General features: G+C 41.2%; 1 protein-coding gene across 4 annotated transcripts in view; it reads left to right on the top strand.

Moving 5' to 3' along the window:
* The first annotated feature begins 14,832 nt into the window (after positions 1 to 14,832).
* The window catches only part of gabra1 (gamma-aminobutyric acid type A receptor subunit alpha1), a 36,723-nt gene continuing 25,277 nt past the window's right edge, over positions 14,833 to 26,278 (top strand). The window contains exons 1-5 of one of the 4 annotated variants that reach the window (XM_086097842.1): positions 14,833 to 15,042; positions 16,372 to 16,473; positions 21,879 to 21,976; positions 23,420 to 23,487; positions 25,381 to 25,601. In XM_086097842.1, the coding sequence (XP_085953968.1) occupies positions 16,394 to 16,473; positions 21,879 to 21,976; positions 23,420 to 23,487; positions 25,381 to 25,601 (467 nt within the window). In that variant the 5' untranslated portion in view covers positions 14,833 to 15,042; positions 16,372 to 16,393. Of the gene's footprint in view, positions 15,043 to 15,496; positions 15,660 to 16,368; positions 16,474 to 21,878; positions 21,977 to 23,419; positions 23,488 to 25,380; positions 25,602 to 26,278 lie in introns of those variants that run through there. The other 3 variants (XM_086097840.1, XM_086097841.1, XM_086097843.1) reach the window with 3 other exon arrangements.

Below are 26,278 nucleotides of genomic sequence, written 5' to 3'. Positions count from 1 at the left end.
AGTGGCTGTGACATGAAGCCAGCAAATGGAAGAAGATAGATCGGCGTGTGGGCGGGGGGGAGTTGAAGCAGGAGGCTGATCGATGAACTACACGTTTCCAGTACAGGTGAACTTGGGATCATGGCGCTGTCGGAGCAAGATAAGGGATGGGCTGGGAAAACAAGAATGGACTGATGGATGGATGAATGCATTGATGGACGGAGGGATGCGTCAGCCAGAGAAAATGAATTACAGCTAAAGAATGAGTACAAGGTCATTGTGCCAACAAGATAAGTGAGAAAGCAAGTCAATGATAAGAGAAAGTGCATTTGCTTAAGGTCAAGATGAGCACAGGCTCTGTGCTACATTATTGTGTGTCAATTTTACATGGAATACAGAGTGGGCTACAACTTTTCAAAGGCACTTTAATAGGCCCAAATGAATATGACACAGTTGTAGCTCCGATTTGATTTGAACACACCAGGCTCACTCAAATGATTAGCAGGCAACTTGCCCCTCTGGTTTCAACGTCACTTCCAGTCCGTGATGGATTTCGCTAAACATGGCGCCCCTCCTGAAGTCGATGAATTATCCGGTTTCATTTTTGATTCCACAAACACAATATTAATGAGAGTTTGACTCGTGTTGACACATAAAATGCAATATATCTATTGTTAAAAGTATCAATTGCATAGGCCAACATGAGAACTGTGGTTTTGCACAAAAGCAAGCTGGTAATGACAACATGTGATTAAAAAAAACAAACTCTCAAATATCGCAAACAACTTTCTACGCTGTCATGAGGTGGTTTTTGAGACGTGTCGAAATAGAAGTATTTCCCAAAAGTGTCATGGAAACACTTGTGAGCCCCGCCCAGCACGGAGGAAAGGAAGTACGGGGGCCACTCGTTTTCCTGTCGGAGCTGCCTCCAGATGGAATAACGAGTCATTTTAAGCATAAAGCGATTCAGCTATGGAGCCAATATGCCGCCGTTCAATGCACGTCCCAAATCGTTGCATAAGAAATGGCGGTTGCCGAGGGCAACGCGCAAACTTGCGACATACGGCGCACATCGTCGTTGAAATCCATCCAGTTATAAGCGCGCGCAAACAACACCAACACCGAACCCGCCCAATAAGGGGCGGGAGATGTTTTTAAAGGAATATTAAGAACTCCGGGCGTCTGTCTTCCGTAAACATCATGTGGACCTCCTACGGAACTGCGAGATCCCGCGAGACGGGACATTACGAGAATTGCGCCTCAGAAGCGAAAGTCGAAATTGTACTTTATCGAAATAGTACAATATCGCTTTTATTTTTGGAAACGCACCTCCTGGTGGCCTCCTACATGAATTCCCAACCTAATTGTCTTTGTCAAAATCACCGCAGTGCAATCATAAACCTCCACAGCACCGTTCCTCATCAAGCCAAATATATTCTTTCTACCCATCATGCTTTGCACATTAGGAATGCACGCAAGGACCCCGTGCAGCCGGATTGTGCATCAACCAATTTCCAGCCGGCCGCCTCCAATGTGCTGACAGTGCTTGGGTAAATATTTGCTCCCAGGGGAACTTTCACGCCAATGTTGACTTGACATATTTCACATCAGCATATATCATTGTGGCCCTGCCGCCTGACACTCAACCCAAACAAAGCATTTCTTTTTGCCACGCAAAGCGCGGGAGCTTTCATCACGCCGCCACTGCAAATCAGCAAATCAGTGAAAAGAACGGCCACATACTGTAGACGATGCTTTCGGCATAAGGAAAAAAGGACTTCGGAGTTTTACCCTGGCTGATCTTATGATGCAGCGCACATCTGCAACCAGTTCAAAATGAGTCTTCATATTTTTATAAAGGCACAATTTTCCCAACTGCTCTTATGCAAGTGTAGCTAATGCTATGGCCTGGCAGGTTGATGCGGACTCATTTCTTCCCCCACAATTAAATTGTAATTAAAAGTCAGGACATGCATAGAAAACTTTAATTATTTGGCTTGGGCCTAGTGAGGCTTTTAACCTCCGCAACGGTTTGGACGGTCGGCGCGGTGTTAAAAAAAAAAAAAAGTCCAATCTGCCGTCTCAGCAGTTGATGCCTTGTAAGTGTCATTGAGGCAGACTCTGAAGCATTACCTGCAAATCTTTAAGCACTCAGGCTGAGAGCATCAGCTGCATGCCTACATGTGCATTGGCAGGGAAAAACACGACTCCGGAAGCTCACATTAGTTTGAGGGAAATGTATGAAATTTCATTTTGCACCTTCATACATTTTGGAACCACAATTGTGTTGTGTCGGGCCACATTTTGTGGAGGAAGACTTTGCAAATGTAAACTTTCATATGTGCTAAACATTAATTTGTGTTTTTAACTCATTCACTGCCATTGACGGCTATAGACGTCAAAAATAAATTTGAACTATTAGTTTCACATTTTTTTCCACTTTTGCTAACAAGAGTATGAAAAAACCTAGAAAAAAGGTATTGTACATTTAGAACAGATATAGAATTTGTGATTAATCTTGAGTTAACTAGTGAAGTCATGTGATTAATTACAATAAAAAATGCCAATCGTCTAATGCCCATAATTTAAAAAAAGAAAGAAAAGATTATAAAAAATTAGGGGCGTCAGACAATTGCATTTTTTAAATTGTAATTAATCGATTAATTACAAATTTTATATCTGTTATAAATGTACAATAAAAAAATTCTAGATTTTTCATACTTGTTAAGTGGAGAAAAATGTGAAACTAATATATTTCAAATAAATTTTTGACGTCTATAGCCGTTAATGACAATGAATGAGTTAAGCCATACATACACGCACATTGGTCACCTCATCATAAAGGAGAGAAATATTCCTTCAGGGAATCTCATTTCAACGGAGCCAGCACAATGAAGACACACGCTGGACACCCACATATCAGAAACTAACCAATCAGAGTAAAGCCGTAGTCCATATCCAATTTAAAAAAAAACAATCACTGCAAAGCAAAGCGTCATGAGACCTTTAACATGGAACATCATAAATTGGGCTGCCTAACAAGGTGAAAGGCCGGAGGTGTCCGACACAAATCTTTCTCCTGCCACACAGGTTTGATGTGCGGGGACCCCCGGAGGTCACTCACGCCATTAACATGACCGTTCCCAATCACAGTGGGAGAAATGCCACAGGTGGTGGAAGCGCAATGAAAGCACAGGAAGGGAAGATTACAATGTTCCCGGCCTCGGGTTCCTCCTGATAAATGAACAGTCAATCACCCCACTTTTTATCCTTCAGATGACCATACAGGATGTTCCGTAAATGGAAAATGTAGGGACATCACAGAAACAAAAACATGATTGTATGTTATGTATGTATGTTGTATTATTTATTCATGCAAGTATTTGATTGACATTGTGGTACTGAGAATTGAATGAAAAGCTTGAAAAAGTTTCCAATCTGTGCTACAAGAAGTCAATAAAGGAGCCCATTATTAATCCCCAAATACAACACAGTGGGTCCATGTGGGACGCACTTGATCATTTTCTGCATTGGCTCTGTGCATCGTCTGTTTTTACACTAAGCCACCCTCGGCATACATTCGATCCAACAGAGCCGCATTATAGTTGGTGTTCTATTCACAAGGGGACTGACACTTAACACGACGCCAAGCTTCATCTATTGTTTGCGGTACAATTACAGTACATCCAGCACGGCCACCTCAGCCGCCATCACACCTTATTAGGCCCGCAAGCTCCAGTGACCACCTCTCGCTCACCAGTGTGCTCGAGTGCCTCCCATCAATCATGCTCAAGCAGCTGCGGAGCCTGAATGGAAGCCAGCAATTGAAAAGCGTTGGAGACAAACTAATATAAAAAGGGTTTGAAACTTGTGTGACACAAATGTGTCCAAAGATGAGATACAATTCCAGCTGGATAAAGACTGACTTAAGATTTGCGCTATGCAGTCATTGGCCAGGTCTTGCGCATGCATGGCTACACAATAAGAGATAAAAAGTCACGGCGAAGTGCACAGCATCACACCAACATCCATCTTCATTACGCACTTAACCTTGGATGTGACCGTTGAAGCGGAGATGATATGAGATGGGGCCATTGTGCACTTGGAATGTGTGTTAGTATGTCGCTTATAATCGGCAACGCCGGCCTCATGCAGCAAAGCAACACAGAAATAAAAGACGCACACTTGCGTGCGTGTGCGTTCGTGTATTTGGATTCCAAGTGGGTCGGCAGCAGGTCAACAACAGCTTTGCCAGCTCCAGCCCCAACATCTTATTTTCTTTTCACCGTCTGGGGAGTTGGGAACAATAATGAGCAATATTCTTTAAAGGGTGCTTCAGGCGCATCATAAGATTATATGGACACTATATGCAGGGAATCCTTATTACTGTATATACTGAAGTACTACAGTCAAAGATCCAAGGTTGAACAATCCAGGTTCCAGGACGCCCGTCGACCTGTTTGGATATTAACTCATTTGCTGCCATTGACGGCTATAGACGTCAAAAATTCATTTGAACTATTTCTATTCAACATTTTTTTTTCATTTTTGTTAACAAGAGTATGAAAACCTAGATTTTTTTTGTACATTTAGAACAGATGTCAAATTTGTGATTAATCGTGAGTTAACAAGTGGAGTCATGTGATTAATTATGATTACAAATTGTAATCGCCTGATGCCCCTAATTTACGAAAAAATTTAAATCTTTTTTTTTAAAGAAAATATTATTTAAAAAAATCGTAAATCGTAATTAATCGCATGACTTCACAACTTAACTATATCTGTTCTAATACAATTAAAAAAATCTAGGTTTTTAAACTCTTGTTAACAAAAGTGGAAACATATTTTTGACTAATAAAAATAGTTCAAATGAATTTTTGACGTCTATAGCCGTCAATGGTAGTGAATGAGTTAAAAACATTCCCTACAGGAAAGAATAGATATTGGAAAAATCTATTCCCGGGACAAATGATTGCCTTCATAAAATAAAACCATGCAGTTGATTTTTGTAAGAACCAATTCAAGTGTTGATTATTTTCAAAAGCCAATATTTTATTTGACGCTTGCTGAACTAAGCTGGCAGATGATGTGATAAAAAATGTTTTTTCATTTATTTAGGTGCACATTAAAAATACTTCTAAACACAACAAAACAAATGTAGTTGTAACACATTTTGGTTAAAAAAGAAAAGAAAAGATAGATATAAACATGGCTTCAATCATGATGACACTTTTCTGCTACCTTTCCACCCATCTAACCTGATCAAATCTAATTCCTTGCATTTACTGTATGCTAATGCAGCCAATTTCTATCTAATGGGAGTGGATTGAGGTCATGATTGTCTTTTTAACTGATTTGCCACCAAACAAATTTTCATGTAATCATTGAGTGCAGGTGCCCGTTAAGTGAATAAAAGCTAAGTGCGGTGCTGATTGTTGCCATTTTTGTTCCACTTCCTGAAGCACGAGAACATTCCACAATAACCAACAGTTGCTTTAAGGCCTGAAGCGACATGGCAGCATTTCAGACAGTTACAATGACACTTGATCAGAAAACTATCAATGAAATATTAATAGACATTGCATTGCAACTATAGCAATAAAATTGTGTTATTATCTGCATAATAATAGAAATAGCATCAGTGAAGGGAAAAAGGTTGGACGTCATGTTACTTTTGGATTTTTTGGAATGTGAGAGGAGGGCAGAGTATCCTGTGGTTGGCACGGCTGCCTCACAGTCAAGAGGTCCATAGTTTGAATCTCAGCGTTTGCATGTACTTCCTGTACTTTTTTTTTCTCCAAAAACCATGATTTATTTTTTTTGCTTAACTGCAGACTCTAAATTGTCCCTACTTGTAAATGGTCATTTGTCTATACATGGCTGGTGCCAAGACCAGAGTGTACGGGCTCCTGCCAAAGTAAGCAAGGAAATGCTCCAGATCCACTTTGACCCCAATGAAGGACAAATGGCGTAGAAAATGGATGAATGGAAATAAAAATATTATCTCCGATAAAGTTATTGAATAATGGTACTGCATGCGACAAAAAACACTTTTTATTCAGTGCCTGTCTCTTTTTCACACTCTTGATACAAAAGCACACAAACACTCCCAACACCTCCAGAAATAGAGGCAGCAATTTTTGTTTCTGCGATTTTTCTTTTCTTTTTTTGTTGTCAGCCCACATGTTGATCATGCCACCTTTGCCGGTGTTTCATTAACTTGTAACAATCTCGGAGCACCTCTCACCCCATTCCCTGTCACGCTCCGGCTTTATTTTCAGATCAGTGGGATGTTTGAGAGGAACTGTCATGGTGTATAATTGCCGTAGTTAATGATGCTACCACTGCAATCTCTCTCGCAGGGAAGAGACTTTATGATCCATTAATGTCAGCAGACAAAGGGAGGACCTTATGGGAAAAGCAGATGCATTGCAGAGGAGTTGTCAGTAGAGGTGCAGTTACAATATTCACTTGATCTTACAGTGATGCGCGTAAATCAGGTCAAGGTAGTTTGCGCATTTGTCCCAAATATGGTATAAAATTAAGATTCAGTTGTTTTATTCCCTCATCTGTGGAAAATTAGCCGTTAAAGGTCACAAGATTGAAGCATCCAGGAAGAAAAAAGGCAAAGAAGGAGAGGAATATGAAAGTTTGTTTTGAACTATGCTGGCGTTATATTCTCAAAGCGTCTCGGAAGAAAGCAAAGAACAACAAAGACAAAGAAGAAAGAAGGTGTTATGCTCGTGAACGTGAATAAGAAGCATAAGAAGAGACTGGCAAAGAAGATTAAGAAGTACGTTTGCTCTGAGGAACCCTTGCATCATATTCTCAAAGCATTTGGAAGAAGGCAAAGAAGAAGAGCAAATTGGCTTGGAAGGTATGGAGGAAGATGAGAACGAGGTTGGGGAGAACAAAAAAAAAAAAAGGATGGCAGACATTTGCTATGTATGTTATGATTCTTTGAAGAAAGTGAAAGAAAACCAGGAAAAGAAGAAGCCCCACAGTGTCCTAAAAAAAAAGGCAATGAGGTTGAGAAGGTTTTACTGTTGGGTGCTATGCTTCTAAAATAAAAGAAGAACGAAAAAGAAGCAGGAGAGGAGGGAAGGCATAAGTAGCTCAATTTTCTGACCTACAATTATGGTGTTACTGGCCCAAAGCGTCTTGGAAGAAAGCAAAGAAGAAGGCCAAGAACACAAAGTCTTTGTCTTGAGCGTTAATTTGCTTGCTGGTGCCACATGGTCAAGAAATGTCTTGAGAGAAAGCCGAGAAAAAAAAAAACAAGCCGGCGATGGGCGTTCAAGACAGACATTTGCTCTTTGAACTATGTTGGTGTAGCATATCCAAAGTATCTTGGAAGAAGACACGGATTGAGAGCAAGAAGACATTGGAGAAGAAGGCTTACAAGAGTATGAAGAACAAGTCTGGGAAGGTTTTTATTGGGTGCTTTGCAGGTGGAAAAGTAGATGAAGAACAGTGAGACACAAAAGAAGAGGATGGAATTTTGGAAGAAGGCAAAGAAGAAAAAGAACGTGGCAAAGATGTCTTGAATGTTTGCCCACATGGTACGCTGGCACCACATGGTCGAAACGTCTTAACTCATTCACTGCCATTGACGGCTATAGACGTCAAAAATGTATTCGAACTATTTCTATTAATTTCACATTTTTTCCCACTTTTGTTAACAAGAGTATGAAAACCTAGATTTAAAAAAAAAAATTACATTTAGAACAGATATCAAATTTGTGATTAATCGTGAGTTAACTATTGAAGTCATGCGATTAATTACAAATAAAAAATTCAATCGTCTGACGACCCTAATTTTTAATAATCTTTTTTTTTTTAATTAGGGGCATCAGGCGATTAACATTTTTAATTTTAATTAATCACATGACTTCACTAGTTAGCTCAAGATCAATCACGAATTTGATATCTGTTCTAAATGTACAATTTTTTTTAATACGTTTTCATACTCTTGTTTACAAATGTAGAAAAAATGTGAAACTAATAGAAATAGTTCAAATGCATTTTTGACGTCTATAGCCGTCAATGGCAATGAATGAGTTAAGAGAAAACAAACGAGAACCAGAAGAGACATGCAAAGAAGGCATAGAAGAAGGAACTGATGTCCAAGAGGAACAAGTCCCCCCCCCCTGATGATGATGCGTTTTTATTTATGTAAAACAGTTTCAGCTGCAGTCGTAAAAAAAAAAAAAAAAAACTCTATAAAGTTGTGTAGAGTTGGGTTGATATCCTGCAAAAGATTTCAAGAAACAGAATTTGAGAGAAGCTTCGAATTGGCAAAAACTTTGTGGGGGCGTTAAAAAAAAACTGCCTTCAAACAACAGACCCTGAATTGGGACAGCGCTCAGAGCATCTTGCAAAAATGTGAAGAAGAAGAAAATGAGAAGACAAAAGTTTTGCTATACTGGCATTCAATTCCAAAAGTGAGTATGAAGGGAGAAAGTGCAGAAGAAGTTTTTTTTTTTTCAAACTGTGGTGACATCACATTCTCAGAGTCTTGAAAAAGAGCCGAAGAACAAGAAGCGTGGAGAAGCAAAAAAGCAAAAACGCAATTCACGTTTTTGGCTCCTGTTAAGATTTCACTCGTTAACCCTTTGCTGTCTACCTTGATTGGATAACATCTCCAGCGCCTGTGTTCCATTTGTGAGATGAAGCGTCAAGTACACAATGAGAGCAATTCCATGCGACGTGAAATAAACACGTCGCAGCAAGTATTTTGAAGTGAAGCAACTAAGCGACGGAACAGATGGTCAGCGGGATTTGATTGCTTGGGCCAACCTCAACTGTTGCGCGTTGGTTGGCTCAAGCGCAAGATTATAATCACATGTTATGTAAACTGACGAGCCAGCGAGGACAGGCCCGCCTGCATCTGTTTGTCAGATTTCACCAGCCTCATCGAGCATTGTCATGACAAACGAGCAAATCAGGACAACCTGGGAAATCAAGGTGCGGTGACAAAGCAACAAGTCAATACTCGAATTGGCTTTAAGAACCGACAGATTTTTAGTGGGCAGATTTCATGAAAAATCTCCAGTCAGCTGTGAGTATTTTCGTTTATATGCATATCTTGATTTAGCATAAAAAACACGAAACATGAAATTCCAAGAGTGGTCTGGCCAATTTACTGTACGAGGCGCCGATATCTTATTGTAAACGATGTTTGGGTTAGATTTAGGGGTGTGCCAAAAAAAATCAATTCTCATAAGAATCGCGATTCTCATTTAGTACCATTCAGAATTGATTTTAAATGTCCCAAAATCTATTTTATATAAATTATTTTATACTGTCTTGCCTTTGTCTGTGTGTGCCTTTATTTGGAGCGCTGTTCATGTTGTACCCGGTTTGGCCACTGAGGGGCAGTGTGGTTCCACGCGGTCTAATACACTGTTAAGTTGTAGCCACATTAAAGAGTGGAAGGAAAAAGTCACAATCAAGTTATTCCAATAAGATTTTTTTTCAGCGTGGAGCCATTCTTTTGAGGGATAAAAATGCCGCGAGTAGCGCGCTAATTAGCATTAGCGAGTCAGACTGGAGTAGATCATTACGATTCCTTGCACATCTATAAATTGAAGCAAAAATCATTCAATCATAAACAGGTAGCAGTGTTTTCAGAAATTAGGGGGGCAATGAAGAACCCCAAAAAATAATAACAGCGTTTTCTCAACAACAACAACAACAAAAATCAAATTTGCCGAGATGTGGCAGTTAATTGTTGAGTGCAGTTGCAATAACTAAAGATTGACAATCTACACGTACAGACAAATAATAAAAGGCATTTGCTCTTACCCGAATCAAGCTAAATTCGCTACATGCGCTAAAGGAAAATCCTAATATCACTACTTATGTTATTTAAAATGTAAATTTCCTGTACATTTTACATAAAAGATTTTATTCCCTTCATGTAAATTTATTGTTCATAATTAATTCTTGATACACAAATGTTAAAACGAGTTTTTGTGGATGATTGGCAATGGAAGTGCAGACAAATAACGGTTTCATCATGTGTGATTTTTTTGTATAGCCATTATTTCAATGAAACATTTTACAATGGCTTTTTTTTCACATGCGTGCACGCACATATATACACACATACACACACCCTCTATCAATATAGAATATAAGATCATTGATCATTTTATTCAACAGATGTATTTTAGAGGAGAACAATTGTATTCAAGCTTTTAAGAAAGCTATTAGAGCATTCTTTGAATGGGAATATATTTTACATTTGATGATTTTACAACAATTCCAAGATTTTACTCTGTTAATCTGTTACAAGATTTGTAGAAAAATAGTAAAACAAAACAAAACAAAAAACATTTTTTTTTATTAATCGTGATTAATTACGGAATATTGGGCAATTAATTATGTAAAACTTCAAATCAATGACACTACAAAACATTATTTGTGAAATTACATTTGGAAACTCCAAAAACAGCATAATAAGATTATGAGATTTATTAAATGTCAAATTCATACTGGAAAGGGCGGGGGGGGATTGTTTTTCACCACAGTGCCATCTGCTGGATGGAGGATTATGTTGTGTGGCTTTACACTTACCTTGAGACAGAACGTGCATCTCGCTGACAGCATTGTTTAATAGACTTGACGAAATGTTGATAAGCACTCGCTGAAATTCATCCACCCTCACAAGGACGACCTCAATTATCGCATCCTTCCCACATCTAATCGCTAAAAGATGAAAAGATACCTTGAGTCAAGGTTGGGCAAGAGGGCGCAAACGAGATTCTGTTAAGGAGCTGACATGCCGACCATAGACGCCAACTGGTCCTGGGAAACTCTCCAGTCCATAAAAGGCAGACACCAAGACAAGTGGGAGATCAGACAACGTTTTGAATTTCATCATTCATTTATCAATATGTGACTAACGGACACCAAACACTCATCCAGGTGATAGCACAACTACAGTAGGTGTTGCGCACCATTGCAAAATGAGCAATACTACCCCCGCCTCCGCACGTTGCATATGGTTTACGCGGGTCATGGTAGTCCTGTGATTGACAGGCGACCAGTCCAGTCATCTATGTTAGACCGACTCATATCCAGCAAGGAAAACAAAAGGAAGGATGGATGGAAATGTTTCCGACAGCAAAACAAAGCAAGGTTGTGTGTGTTACTTGGTCAAGCGAAGCATGCGAGTGACTCCTACGTACGACACTTGACAGGAAGCACTGAGCACACATCTCCGCTTACCACTTACATGGCTGCAGGCCACTTTTTTTTCTCTCTCCATCCCTCTTCCCACTTCGCATAAATGACACAAGACTGGCTGCGGAATGTCAATTGAGTGTGTAAGATTGTGTGACAGCAAACACATTATCAGCTGGCTGTGATGGATGCGTGGCTGCCCCTCATCCCCTTGCACTTATTCATGCAAAAAAATGAGCAATCAAAAAGCCTGTCCACCGCCAGGGATTATTTGCTCATAACGTGCACATCTCTCGGGCAAATTTTAGCCATCAATCTCCCTCTGTTTAGTTGCTCACTTCTTCATCACCTGTCCCTAAAGCGGAGGTGGGACTGGCTCCTTCCTTTACGACGCCTCACAGAAGATTTACATTAAGGGAGGCGGGGGGCAGCAGACGCCTTGCCAATATTTACGTTTCATACACAGCTCACAAGAGAATCTAACAAGTGTGATGCGGATGTTAACCACTACGCCAACGTGCCGCCTTGCAAACACGTTGGGAAGCGTGCGCACTGAGATGTGAGCAATTTTGATCCATGTTGCTGCACCTGCTTGATAGCTACTTGAACAATTTCAGGCTCTGTTAAACAATACGTGGCAAATGATTTGTCTTGACACTTTACAATATTGCATTTCAATTGCAACATGCTACGCGGTGGACTCGAGGTTCGAACATCTGCCTCACAGTTGACAGGTTCCTACGGGGCTCCTAAGGTGACATGGTAATATTTTGCGTTCTCTCGCTTTGCATGCCCTCGCAAAAAAAAAAAAAAAAGCATTCCCTTACAAAAAAAAAAACTAACACTTTTGGGAATGCAATCTTTGCGAGGGAACGCAAAGTTTTTTTGCAAGGGAACACACTTTTTTTTTTGTCCCCTACCATGTCACCTTAGACTGGCTCCATAGGTCCCAAATTCCAATGTTGGCTCTGGCTCATGCATTGAGTTTGCATCTTCGCCCTGTGCTTCCTTTAAACAGAACGCATGTTAGATTCATCGAACTCGCCAAATTGTTCACAGGCATGAATGTGCGTGTTATTTGTCTGCAGTATATGGACTCCGCCTCTCACTCATTGTCAAGTTCATTCACGACACGAACGAGGACATGTAGAAAATGGATGAATAAACACGCCTCATAATCCTTCCAGCGCTCTTTTTGGAGCTCTCACTCTCGACCAAGAGGCCACGGCGAAAGTGTTCCACCCAAACAGCCAGGTAGGCTTGACTGACATAGGACACTTTCTTTTCTCTGTCTTCTAGTTTTGAACGAGCCCGATGACGTCTGCATAGCATCAGGTGACATGACCAGAAATAAAGTTTTCATCTAAGGCTGGATTTAAACCCACGACCCCAGAACAGTAAGGCAGATGAGCGAGCATGTGGTTTTACAAAAAAAGAAAGAAAGAAACTCACAAAATATTTTTGTTCTATGTGCAATTCAAAACATGGATTGGGGCGCATGTGACCTCAGGGATAAAAAACAAAAAAACAAACAAGAATAAAGTGTAATTGTACATCCACCACAATAGGTGGCAGTGGTGCTCTGATTGTCAGTGAGCGTGCAGGAAGTTTTAGCTCCTCTGCAGACAATTTTATCGACAAATACTATAGAGTTGGGGGGAGGTTGCTAAATATTTTCTTCTTTTGTGGCGCGTAACAAAAACACATTCAGACAAATCTTTAGTGTGTGTTCAATAGCTGGAGTTACCATACAGGTCCAAGTGCCACATTTCCAATGTAATGCCTGACTTCTAACGATATGCATATTTGAAGGGACAAATATGAGATTACACAAAGTGAACCAACACACATGTGCAGACCCAAATTGTAATCACACAAGGGGGTGGCAACAATAGCAAATGAACGACACAAAGAGTCAACGATAAATAGAATTTAGTTTGCCTGACTATTAGCTTAGCATTAGCACGCCATTGATTTAAAGCAGAATTCAAGTCAAAAATGTGATTTACAAAAATAGGTTCTACACCACCACTAGTCTAAACGCGACATTCGGATTATTATTGCATTTGTGGAATATGAATTAAGCTGCAAAATCCACCCACTTTTTTTTTTTTTTATCCAACTCCGGGGGCAGCCATTTTACCACTTGACTGAAAATGACATCACAGCTGCTCAGGGCTCACGTAATGACTAATCACGGCTCAACTTGCAAACGCCATGTGACCAAAGTCAGAAACCACGTAACAACCCATCACGGCTCACCTGTTTTCTGACTTAGGTCACGTGACATTTGCAAGCTGAGCCGTGATTGGTCATCACCTGAGCCCCTAAGATGGATAAAAGTGGGTGTTTTTTTTGCTGCTGACTTATATTCCATATTTCACAAACGCATTATTAATCAGAAAGTTATTTTACATTTATGGAGCTGCATAGAACATATTGTAAACAAAAATGTTTGGGTTGACTTAACGAGGGTAAAACTTCACATTTCTCCATTGTTGGCATCAGCAATTATTTTGTCATAATTGCTAATGGCCCAATTAGGCGCCATTAACCTTTTTTTCCCCCTGGCATGTAACTTGTTAGTTGCTGGTGGCATTGGATAGTATTGTGTTGTTATTTTATATATTGTCGCTGTCCTGTGAAAAACATTTATGTCAATTGTTTTGGGGGGTGGGATGTCTGCAATTCAGTTTCATCCCATAAATGAACAAAATGTAAAAAATGACAAAAATGGACATGAGTGTTTTTCACAGGACAGCAACGATATAATAGTACAGTAACCTATATTAGAAAACAATATGAGAGCTGTTGCCTCATCATTATTGTCAGATAAACCACATGTATTTCCACACGCAACCTTGTTTTATCCCCTATTATTAAAAAAAAGTCTGACTTGAAAACAACATGAAGTTATTTGGTCTCCTCGCTGTTGCATACTAACGCGCGCAGACGCGCACACGCCGCGGCAACACACGCGCACGTGTTGTACACGCTGCGCGCCACGTGCACGCGCTCTCAAGCGAATCACGTCACATGCAGATCAGATAGAGAAGGGAGGGTGGGGTTAAAGATAATGGAGTGAAGATTTGGCGTTTTATAATAATAATTATTATTACTAGTAGCCTATTATTATTATTATTATTACTATGAATGGCGACGGAGTGGGTTGGTTGGTGGTCAGACTACTTTAGCCACTCGTGGAAAGAGGGATTGTGTGTGTGTGTGTGTGTGTGTGTGTGGGTGTGTGCGTGTGTGCGCGCGTGGGCGCGTGTGTGTGTCTGCATGTGGAAGAAGAGCGCGCGATGCAGCGCAGCTGATGCATGCACGACGTCCCCTGCTGGGATGCAAATAAACGGAAGGCGACGCATGAGTCACAGAAGCCGGGACGCTTCCTTGTGAATAACCCCCCCATTACAAAAAACAAACAAAAAAACAATCATATTATTAACGATCATGTGATTTGCTTTTATGCTCATGTGGCGCGCATTAAGGGAGGAGCGTGATGATGCATGGTGGTGGTGGTGGGGGTGAAAATGTCCTCTGATTTGTAGTTGAAGTTGACGACTCGAAAATTTTTCGGATGGATGGTTGGTGGACGACCACCCCCACCCCCTCCTCCTCCCCCCAATCCTCGCTCGCTCGCTCGCTCCCTCCCTTGCAGATGCACGCATGCAGCTCGAGCGGCGCGCTCAGTGTGGAGTGGCGCGACTGACTGCAGCGGCACACTCGCTCCAGACACTCTCGCTCGCATTTGCACGCTCATCATCATCTTTATTATTCTTATTGTTATTATTATTGGGACGGCGGGATTTGGATTGCGGGAAGGAGGCGAACGTCGGGAGGATCTGCAGGTCACGTCGGCGCAAGCTGGTGAGCCGCCGTCGCTTTCCACACTTTGACTGGATGGATGTTGACTGTCACCGTGCATTTTTAGACGCGCGTGCATGCATATCATCGAGGGGTGGGGGGTCTTATGCAGTCAAGAAAATAATCGAGGGGATTCATTTGCGTTATATTTGGCTCCGATGGCGAAGAGATGAGAGCAGAGGAAGTTCAATGATGCTGGTGCATACAGTCGAAAATGGGCGGACTCGCCTAATCTGATCCGCACATGCAGTCATCCCCTGGATTTTTTTTTTTGTATATCCCTTTATTTTTGTGATGAGAGTTGAAAGGGAGGGGGGGAGGTAGAGGAAGGGAGAAGAGAGAGAGATAGAGAGAGAGAGAGAGAGAGAGAGAGAGAGAGAGAGAGAGAGAGAGAGAGAGAGAGAGAGAGAGAGAGAGAGAGAGAGAGAGACCTGCATGCATACATATCGTCTCCAGCAGCCTCCAGCTACAATTCGTCAGATGTGAGATCACACAGGATTTACTTTCTAAACACCCCCACCCCCAGTTGCTTTAAAAAAAAAAAATCATAATTATTACCAGTCTGGCTTGGAGAAGATATTCAAAGTTTGACGTAACGTCGATTCGGAGCCCATCTGCTAGTAAGTGTCTCATTTTGGATGCTTAAAGATGCGAGTTGAGGGCGTCGAAATCGATTTGAGGCGAGGCTGGAGAGATTTGGGCATCACCACAGCCAGCCAGCGCCCGGAAGAGCGCGCGCGCGCGCGTGGCTTCATTACGCACAAACTGGAGCAGCCTTGCAGTGATGCCACTTGCATGCTAAATCTTACATGCGTGTCACATACCAGACCCGAGGGCTCATTTTTGTGCATGCGGTCACTTCAAAAGTGTGCTGTCTTTTTTGGGCTGGGATTTGATTTTTTTTAAATATATAATCTGCATCAGACTGTAAATCCTTGTCAGCCAAAGGATTTACTTAATTTTTTATTTTTGTGGTGTTCACTGGATGTGATTTGTAAATCATGAGAACACATCCACTAAATGTAATTTAATCCCCCCCCCCCCCCCCCAAAAAAAGTAATCTATAACTCAGGAGGAAGCAAATGCTCCTATTTTATTTGGAGTGGGGGGTGGGTGGGGTAGGGGGGTGTTATTGCGGTACGGTGCTGGTGGTTCATATTGCAGGTTTAGGAAAAGGCAGGCAGTGCACAGGTGCTACCACCTCCACCGAGCTTTGCTGAATACTCTCTGATTGTCTCTTACATTGTCATCAATCGTGTGTGCGTGTTAATAATTGCTAACCTCTCTGTGTGTGTGTGTGTGTGTGCGTGTGTCTGCTCTGACCTCCAGCAGAGAAAGGTCCTCAAATTCAACAATGTGTGAACGGGGCAGCGTGGCCTCGCTGTGCCTGGGGGCTTGCTTGCTCATAGCCCACATCGTCCTGGGTGCCAAAAGGTAAACAATTATTTTATTTAAAACAACAAAATAGATCCATGAATGTCTGCATTGCATTGGTTGTTGTGTGAATTTCATTTTGAATGTGACGTTGAGTTTTCTTGATGGGTTCGGGGCGGATCTGCTGTGCTTGTAACGTGGGGCCGTCCCACAAGACACCTCCATGTTTAATGAAGAAAACTACACATGTTGCATAATGCTGAATGTCACAGCTGACTTGGACTGTGGTCATATTTGGATGAGAAACGAGAAAAAGACGCAAAGTGATATCATCATATTTGGATCACTGTGCGTAATTCTGCCAACAGTAGATCAATATAGCAAGTTGTAAATTCTTCAGCTGCTTCAACTGCAGGGGGACGTTCGCCTTGTTGATGATCAATCAGGGCTGGCCTTGAACTATTCACCAAAAGTGTTTGATGTGTTGTATTCATGTGGAGATGATGCCAAACAATTTCCACAAACGTGTGCCATGAAATGCAAAAATGCGTGATGTCGTTAAGGATGGCCATGCATTGACGTCACCAGATTTGTTTCCACATTTGAGGACATCTAATATCAAGAACATCCAGGGCCTTACGCCGCAGCATCATTATCGACTGGCATCATCGTCCAACCGGCTTTTTTGATATCTTATACAGAATTCCCGAAAAGAAAATGTAATTAATGAGAGGAATGGAGATGAGATGGTACAGTAGCACAGAGAAAGAAATGAAGGAGGCAGTGAGCGGGAGCGCCACTGTTGCTGTCTGGATGACCTGTAGATGGGGATGGTGCACAATCTTTTATGAAGACGAAGGCCCCCCTGGCTGCTAAATGTCTTGTCTGTCTTCCCTCAGCATCTTTTTTCACCTGCTTTCATTTGATTTATTTTGGTCACATGCAACCCGAGTTCACCACGTCCACGCATGAGCTGGATTGCAAACGCTTGTAAATCACTTCGAGGAGAGTCTTGTGGTTTCCGTACCGGCAGCTAATGGTTACAATTTATAAGAACACACCCCGGTTCCGCCAATATCTATCGGTTTTAACTTTGCCACTGACGTATGCGATATAAACGGACAAACGTAGTCGATCTTTTCCTACAAGTGCAATGTTTGTGGAATTTGTGTGCGCAAGCAAGAAGGTGTGCATGTGGATTGTTCAATAAACAGATGCAAGATGCTCAACATCATGTGGACAAGACAAACAAATGTCTTTCGACAATGATGACATGAAAGTCGTTCGATTGGATTGCATTGGAATCACCACCATTTCATCAAAACATTGTCAAGATGGCCGCCTTTTTGTTGTCACTGACTGGAGAGTCGGTTGCAACAGTCAATGGACATACTTCAAAATATGCCGTTATCAGGTTTACAATTGCTTTTTAATGACACTTAAGTGTGAAGATCTTATTTTGTTTGACTGAAAAGGTGGAGATACAACCTTCTCATTAGACAGTTACAGTCAAATAATGCTCCTTTTAGAAACAGTTCTCTAATACTTTTTAACCTCTGAAGCCATTTTTACAATTAACGAGGGAAAAATTGAAATGCATGTCGTGTCACATTAAAGCTATTTCCCACATCTGCTAAGTGAGTACGCAATGGCGTTTTTTGTTTTTTTTCCCACCTCAACATCCTAACCCGAACCCTAACCCAACACGCATAACCATAAAGGCTATCAACAATCGCGAGTGCCAAAAAAGTTAAGTGCAAAAAAAATACCTGGACTGACCTGCGAGAGGCAACAAGACCGCCTGAAAACAACGTAGAAGAACAAATACAAGAAGAAAAAATAAGGCTGATATCTGCTAACTGCATTGGGGTTGCAGACTTTTCTCAAACTGTTTTAAGATTTATGACCGTTTTCCAACACAATCACTCAAAACACATAGACACACCACCACCACCCAAAAAAACCAAATACAAAACCCTCAGGATAATATTTTAGAGACATCCACCTTTTGGTGACTTCGACTGGAAGGTGGAAATGGGCTTACAATTGACCCGCTCATTGGCTTTATGCACAATGTTTTGTTCTCTAATACTAAAGAATGTGCAAGAACATTTAACTGAAAAGAATGATATGAATATTTCATTCTTATAACCAAAACTGAGTTATAAACGTCTAGTTGAATTTCTCCATATTATTGCATTGAGCATCCCATGCAAAATGTCTTCATGGTAATACAAAGGAAAAGCCCCAGTAGAAGCATTCAGGCTGTCAGTGTTATGGGATCACGCTGGCACCATTTCAGGAATAGTAAATAGAGACCAAGGGTTGAGGTTTAATGTAGCCGTCACCTAATTAGGGCTGCTACTGTAAAATCTGGTGAATAACATAGATCCCAAATCGGGGTTGAGGTATTATACAGGGGGTTATAAACAAAAAATGTTCACCTTGTTTATAAGCACAGTAAAGAACAAAAAAAAAAAAGCTTGCTAAAATGAACTAAAAGCATGTAAGAACAAGATTTGGGAAAATCGGATTTTTCGAAATACTTTGAAAGACGACTTTTATCATATGGGAAAAGAGCATCATTATGAACCTGGATTGATGAGCGTTTACGCTTTATTGCTATGTTTAGAATCTTTATTCGTTCACCTTATTCACTCCAATAAAAAAGGGGACATATTATATATAAGTATAGAGAAAAATTAAGCTTGGTATTGGGGTGCGTGTTATCCACGGGACTTCTCGGTAATATCTCACTTATGATCACGAGATTGGATATCAGAACAGAACTTTTTTTTTTTATGTTAGAAGAGGATGATTCCAAATTGGTGGATGCCGAGCAGTTCTTGAAGCCTTTTAAACAAATCGGTGTGTATTTGTATTTTGGACAGCAAAATATCCTCCAGCCGGCACTCAATCAGCCTCAATCTCGCGGCTTTGACGGTGAGCCATGTGTCGCCTCGGTCTCGCTCACCTTTTCCTGACCCCCTCTCCCACTCTCCCGTGCCCCTTCCCCGCCTCATCTCCATCTGCACTCCTGCCTTCATTTATATTCTGTTCTCCTCCAAAGCTTTTTTTTTTTTTTTCTTACACGCTCCTCCGCTCGCCACTTTCCCGCCCACTTCCACCGCCGCCATGCTTGCCCACTTGCCTTCTGTTGCATTGGGTCCGCCGCTAACTCATCTCCATGACCTCTCGCTCTCCTTGGAGCTGTTGGGCGAGAAGAGCTTGTTTCCAAACATTTGTTGTTTATTTAGCGGGTAGCGAGAGGTTTTGCCATGGGCGTAAAAAAGAAAAGAAAAAAGAATAATCGGGAGCTTCTGATTGCTTGGCTGCGTTGCTGGAGACACGCACACGCTCCTGGTTATCAGCACACAAACATGCCAGCACTGCACACATACTGTATGCATTGATTCAGTTGTTGTATATATGCAAATGCATGCGTGCAAACATTCCAGGTGCTTCCGGACCAGTAAATATCTGAAATATTCATCTGCAATTGTCAGCTTGAAGCATTTTGTTTCATGTTCAAGCATCCGGCGGGGCCGCAGTGGCCTGAAAGACCATATTAAGGTATTAATAATGGATTGCAATTTCTTCATGGTTGTGCCTACGCGAGCATTCCGCTTTGTAAAAAACATCTCCATTAAACCACACAGGGATTAATATGGAATCATTTAGTGGGGTACACTCCAAAGGAAGCAGTATGCGGTAGATTTGATGTTGTAACATGGCAGAAAAACATGATCTGGTTTTTCTTTTTTCATGTGTTTTGATCGTTAAGTCACAAATGAAGGGAATGAAAAAATGCATAAAATTAAGAAAATGAAAGTCCTGATAAATGGCTTGAATATGATTTATGACCTGGGGTGGTCTTTGGAGTATTACCCTTCTGAAAAGCATGATGTGAAGTGCATAACTTCATCATATGCAACCACCTTTAATATAAGCTGTGACTCAGGTGATGTGAAAACGTTGTCAAGCCGAAAGTCATGTTTTTGGATGGAAGGACAAAATAAGAAGGTATCCAGACTATCCATCAACATGCAACTTGATTTTGAGCCTTTTGTGCGTGCTCAAGGTCAACTCCTCCAAACAAATTTGGGCGATTACATCATCATCATATAAGAGTGTGTTGACAAAGTAATTACATATCTTGACTTAAGACCTTTGGATGTACGACTTGGTATGGTGGTATTGGTAAAGGGTAGATTCACCTTAAACAATTCTTCACAATAATATGTTATAACTTATATCTGAGCTCACTAGTTTAAACATGACATTCTGATTTGTGGAATATGAGTTATGCAGGAAAATCCAGCCATTTTTTAAAATCTGTCTCACGGGCTGCCTTCTGATATTGATCAAAACTGTTGGATTTTACTCCTATTCAACTAACGCAATATTAACCACAATACTGAATATTTAAGGCCTAGGTACGCAAATCCGACTTGGGCAGTTTGATAGCGTTGGGCCGACGGCATGCGCCGTCTGATCAGTGTTTAAATTACTGTTGTAAAGTCGGATTGAGTTGGAATACATCGGGGGGTGTTTTCAGAAAATTTTACATGTTGAATCAGCGTCGGGGCGTTTGATCACTGTGTTTGGCTCTTAGCTAGCAAATCAGCTCACGGGGCAAGAAGACGAAGTGACAAATGCGAAAGGGGTAGGCGTCGGTCACATTTGGCCGACGTCTGACTGGCGTATCTCGGCCTTTAGACTAGTGGGTCTGCATTGAACATACTATTGTCAATATTTTTGGGGGTGTGGGGGGTTGACTTCTCCTTTAATAGCCAACTAGGATTGAGAGAAGTAAAAACATTTTGGTCATTGTTATCACATGACAGTGTGGATTAGTTTCTAGTGAAATTTCAAATTTTCAACGCTAATAGAAAACCATGTTTTTTTTTTTTGGCCATCACTTTAACCTATGAGGACAGAATGAACAATTAAGTGACTAAGAGATAATTTCAATCCCGACAAACATAACTAGATTATCATACTGTTTGAACTACAAATAAAACTTAGGCACATTGTGCTTGTTAGCAGACTTTGACTTGACGTAGGTAACTCCCAGCAGGCCTGCCTTGCTTGTGACCTTGTATTTTGACCTTTAGAGGAAAGCCATGAAATAGAGCGGAATCCAATGAACCTATTTGGCAAATGTGCTTTAGAAATATAAACTCAGCAACAAATGGAAAATCGGGACGAATACGTTCTCGCTCATTTTTCACATTTGTTGAGTTTTGTGAACAGCGCGTCACCGTCTAGTGTGCATTTCCTCAATCGCAACTGCCTCTGCAACCAAGGACGTCCTCCTCATTGTTGTCAAACATGAGTCATGCTCAGAGCCTTTTATTCCCCTCTACTGTTCTTTTGCCTCTTTTTGTGCGTGTGTGTTTGTTTCCATGGCAGTTGCGCTCTCTCTGTCCGTGACTTGACATGCTCTTTCCCGCTTTTGGCAGCTCTGGGCAGGACAGCGAGCACAACACAACAGTGTTCACCAAGATCCTAGACAGCCTTCTGGACGGCTATGACAACCGCCTCAGGCCAGGACTAGGAGGTCAGTCACCAAAACAATGAACCGCACACAATGTTGGCTTCTTGTGACGGATATGAAAATAACACGAAGCTAACGGGGGCAGTGACATCGTGACTGCAAGTTTTGGAATTGGTATCGTCATAATACATTTTATTTTCATGAGTGCTAATAACAGGTTAGCAAGATTGTGTGTCCATTTATTCTTCGGTATCGCATTCTTGACGAAAGGTACGAAAGATTGAAACTGCCATTGTGGAGTTAAGAGTTTTATCTGGGTTATGTGGTTCGAACGTACTGCAAAGTCCTTCGAATGTATTGATAAAGTCATTTGAACGTATTTGTAAAGTCTTTCAAATGTAGGCCAAATAATAAAAACATGGCATTTTTACCCATATTGTCACAGGGTATCTGCTCATCTTGCCACGGGGTAGCGAAAAAAAAATTGCATTTGCATGTCGGTACCCCGTGGCATTATAGGAAAAAAAAATGTCATGTTTTTAGCGTTTACGTTTAGCTTATGTTTTGCCAACACGTTTGAATGACTTTAGCAAAACATTCAAACGGTTTTGCAGTACAGTACATTCCAATGACATAGCCCAGTCAATGGTGCAAGATGAAATGTGATGTGACTTTTTCTTGGGATTGTCTACAGCACCAAACCAGTCTTTAGAAAAACTAAGAGTACAATTGATGTCTTCCATCCTGCTAGTGTTCCAGATGAAATCGGGTGATGTGATTTCCGGGAGCGACTCCAGAAGATGCTAGCACATTTTGGTGCCCATATCCAATTTTGAAAAAGATCAACATTAGCTTTCATCTCACATTCATTTCTTGTAAAAAATGAAAGAACAAACATAAAATATAATGAAAAATGTCAATAAATGAATGCACGTTTCATGTGATGTTGGTTTAAGTGATGCCATATTGATATGTTGTGCCACACTTAGCAGCTCCACTATTTACTTGCAATCCAAAAAAGCCATTTTATTGTCCACTTTGTTGGCCAGAAGCAAAAGAGAAGTATAACGTGTGAAGTGTTGCGTGAAGGACGCCGAGGTTTGCGTTGCTGCTATACAGAAGCCATCCAAATAGCACAGGGGGACAAATTATGCCTATGAGCATCACACCTTTCAAAAATGACTTTGGAATCAAAAAGGATGGGTGAGGGGAGGAAAAAAATTCCCAAAGCAAGGCCCATCAAATGTTATGTGAGCAGAGTGGCTTATTTGCGGCACGGTGCAAATTTATGAGGAGATTGAACTGCGCACGTAATGGAGCTGACACTGAAGCCAATACTAGCAGAAATGCTTATCGGCATCCAAAATGAGCCCTTTTTATGGGGCTGTTTGTGTGTGTTGAATGGATCCGGGGCCCAAGCCAGGTGGTCTTGTATTAACAGGTAGTCAGGGGGGCTAATGAATGCCACTGATAGTCACTCACCCTGCCAATTTCCTGCTTCAACAGAGCGTGTAACTGAAGTCAAGACTGACATTTTCGTGACTAGTATCGGGCCAGTTTCGGACCATGAGATGGTGAGTCGCATTTTTTTCCCTCCTCTGCGTAAATGTCACCAGTTTTCCTTTCTCCACTCCATCCACATCCTCTTCATTGCCATTTGTGGACCCGGGAGCGCTCTGCTAGCCTTAAGAGAGACATCGTCTTCATTCCATGAATCATTTCACTAACTCGTGCCATATTAATAAAAGTGTCTCGTGTGATATGTATTCGCTTGCCTACAGTAACTAATCCTACTGGGCATAAATGCCACCCCCACCCCCCATTTGGATGTGATGATAGTGGCCGCTAATGTTCACTGTGTCATTTGTTAGCACGCAGGAGTCAAAAACGTTTCAATCGTTTAAATGATTTTACACCAAACTCAAGAGATCAGCTTAACCGGATCTGTGGAGAATTTAGCGGGGAAAATCAGAGAAAAGCCAAACCACCGCATTCCAACGGAAGTGGAGGATTTACAAGCAATGTGAGAATGCCAAACAAGGCATGTGCAAATCCCACACTAACAGACCACTGCACACAAAAAGCAAAAAGTACAAACAAACACAGCAGGCTCCTTGTGCTGCAAATACGAGATTTTTTCATGAAAACACCGTCTTTTGTCATAACAATAAGAGGTTTTTTTTTTTTGCATATTACATATACCGTACTGTAATATCCACACACCTGGGTAAAAGTCTAAATTTAGCCATAAAAACAAATACGAACATATATTGGTCGCTTTACTTGATTAGCCACGGGTGGGATATTAGCAAAGGACGATGTATTTTTAAAAACTTTGAATTACCTTAAACAACATTAAATAAGGAAGTGTGGAACTGCCAATGTGAAGAAAACCATTTTGACACGTTTCAGCGATTAGAATATACTGATAAAGTCATGCCAACGAAGTGGTAAAATGCTAAACACATGACATTTTTCCCATAATATCACGCACGGGATATTAAGTAGTAGTAGTAGTAAGAACTGCTGACATGCAACTTGAAATCTGGAAGTCAAACTTGAGCTGCAATATGGGCGAGCAAATGGTGATTAAGGCAACACTTCAAAACAAACACAAACAACATTTTTCATTGGACTTTGATTAGCCCTCATGCGCTTCTGCTTACAAGCAATTGACCTCATCCAAAGGTGCGCTATGAGCATGTGCAAGCCTGTGAAAACATTTGACAACATCCTTGTTAATTGCACTGGCTGACATGCAGGCCAGAAGGAACATCTGAGGGACATTTCCTTTCTGACGTTTTCCTTCCTCCATTACCTTAGATCTCTGTCTCAATTCTTGGTAATTATCTCACTGAGGCTGAGTGGCTGGAAGAGGAGGTGGTGGAGGGTGGGGTTGCGGCGGGGGCGGGGGGGGGGGGAGGAGGCGGCTGCCCTATCATTTTAACAGGCTCACTTTACTGTGCTGAGTAGCTTTGTGAAACCATTAAAATCTGCTCCAGCTCGCTTCCAAATCTGGCCGGGCACTTCCTTTTTGTGTCGATTCTAATTTGGATTGCTTGCAAAATTGGCTCTCCCGTGATCATTTTCCAAACTAACAATGTACCTGATGAGCACAAGCTGAATGATGGCTAATTTGTCATGCGCCGCATTCAACTGGACACATCCCGCTTACTAAGGAAAGGCATGAATGACTCCACCCCAAGCAGGGAGTCATTCTCGTATAAAGCCTACAAGGCGGAGCACCTCCATGTGCTGCATTCTGGCCAAAAGCCGTTAACATGAAGAGACAGCTACCAGCAGGGAAAGTAGGCCGAGGCCGCCGTATGAAATTCAGAGTCAAACTGAGAGCTTGTCAAAGGGTAAAGATGTGAAGAAGAAAAAAAAAGTTTGTTCTCTCTTCTACTCCTTGAGGGTAGAACTATACGGTGTCACTGTCAACCCCGTTGCCCTTCATTCCATTGCAGGAGTACACCATTGATGTATTCTTCAGACAGAGCTGGAAGGATGAACGGTTAAAGTTCAAGGGTCCCATGGCGGTGCTGCGTCTCAACAACCTGATGGCCAGCAAGATCTGGACGCCCGACACCTTCTTTCATAACGGCAAAAAGTCTGTGGCCCACAACATGACCATGCCCAACAAATTGCTGCGCATTACAGAGGAAGGCACGCTGCTCTACACCATGAGGTATGGCAGCCATTTGCAATTTATCATCAAACACTCTGTGTGTCTTTCATTTACCAAACCAAATAAGGCCTAATAGGGACTTATCGGATTTGCCGGTGTCATCTATGACTGACGAAATAAGTACATCTGGATTTGGTCACATTGTAAGGCCTTAATAATATAGCATGACCGCAATTTAAACAATACTTCATCATCTCAATCTGCATTTTTATGAATAACATTTTCAAAGAATTAGGGTTCTTTCACTCACATTCTGTCAACCTTAAGTTATTTTTTTTTAATGAACACATGTTAAATAGAAATAACATAATCTTGTCAATTTTGGTTTTGTGTTAGATCAAAAAAAAAAATGTAATTTGATGGGAGGCCGGTGTTCATGTGGTTCATCAATATGTTGAACGTTGGTAACATGCAGACACAATCGTCTTGGTAGTGAGGGAACATGTCAGCAAATGCTTGGATTTGTGCTCTTACAAGGATTAAAACATTAAGTATAGCATGGAGTTACACAAGGGAGAACAATATACTGACTAATGGCAGTTTTGTCAGATAAAAAACACACAGTAGTTTGTAGAAAATTGACAATATTTTTTACACTATGGAAACTAAATACTTAATACTGACTTAACCATTTTTGGTCATATAGTAATATTTCAAGAGGGAGCAAAAAAGCTAAT

This window comes from Leptonotus elevatus, chromosome 16 (genome assembly GCF_054856555.1).
Source record: "Leptonotus elevatus isolate MCC_2025b chromosome 16, RoL_Lele_1.0, whole genome shotgun sequence".
In the NCBI taxonomy this organism is placed as follows: Eukaryota; Metazoa; Chordata; class Actinopteri; order Syngnathiformes; family Syngnathidae; genus Leptonotus; species Leptonotus elevatus.
The sequence above is the reverse complement of the archived record's forward strand: the minus strand, read 5'-3'. Positions and strand labels throughout refer to the sequence as shown.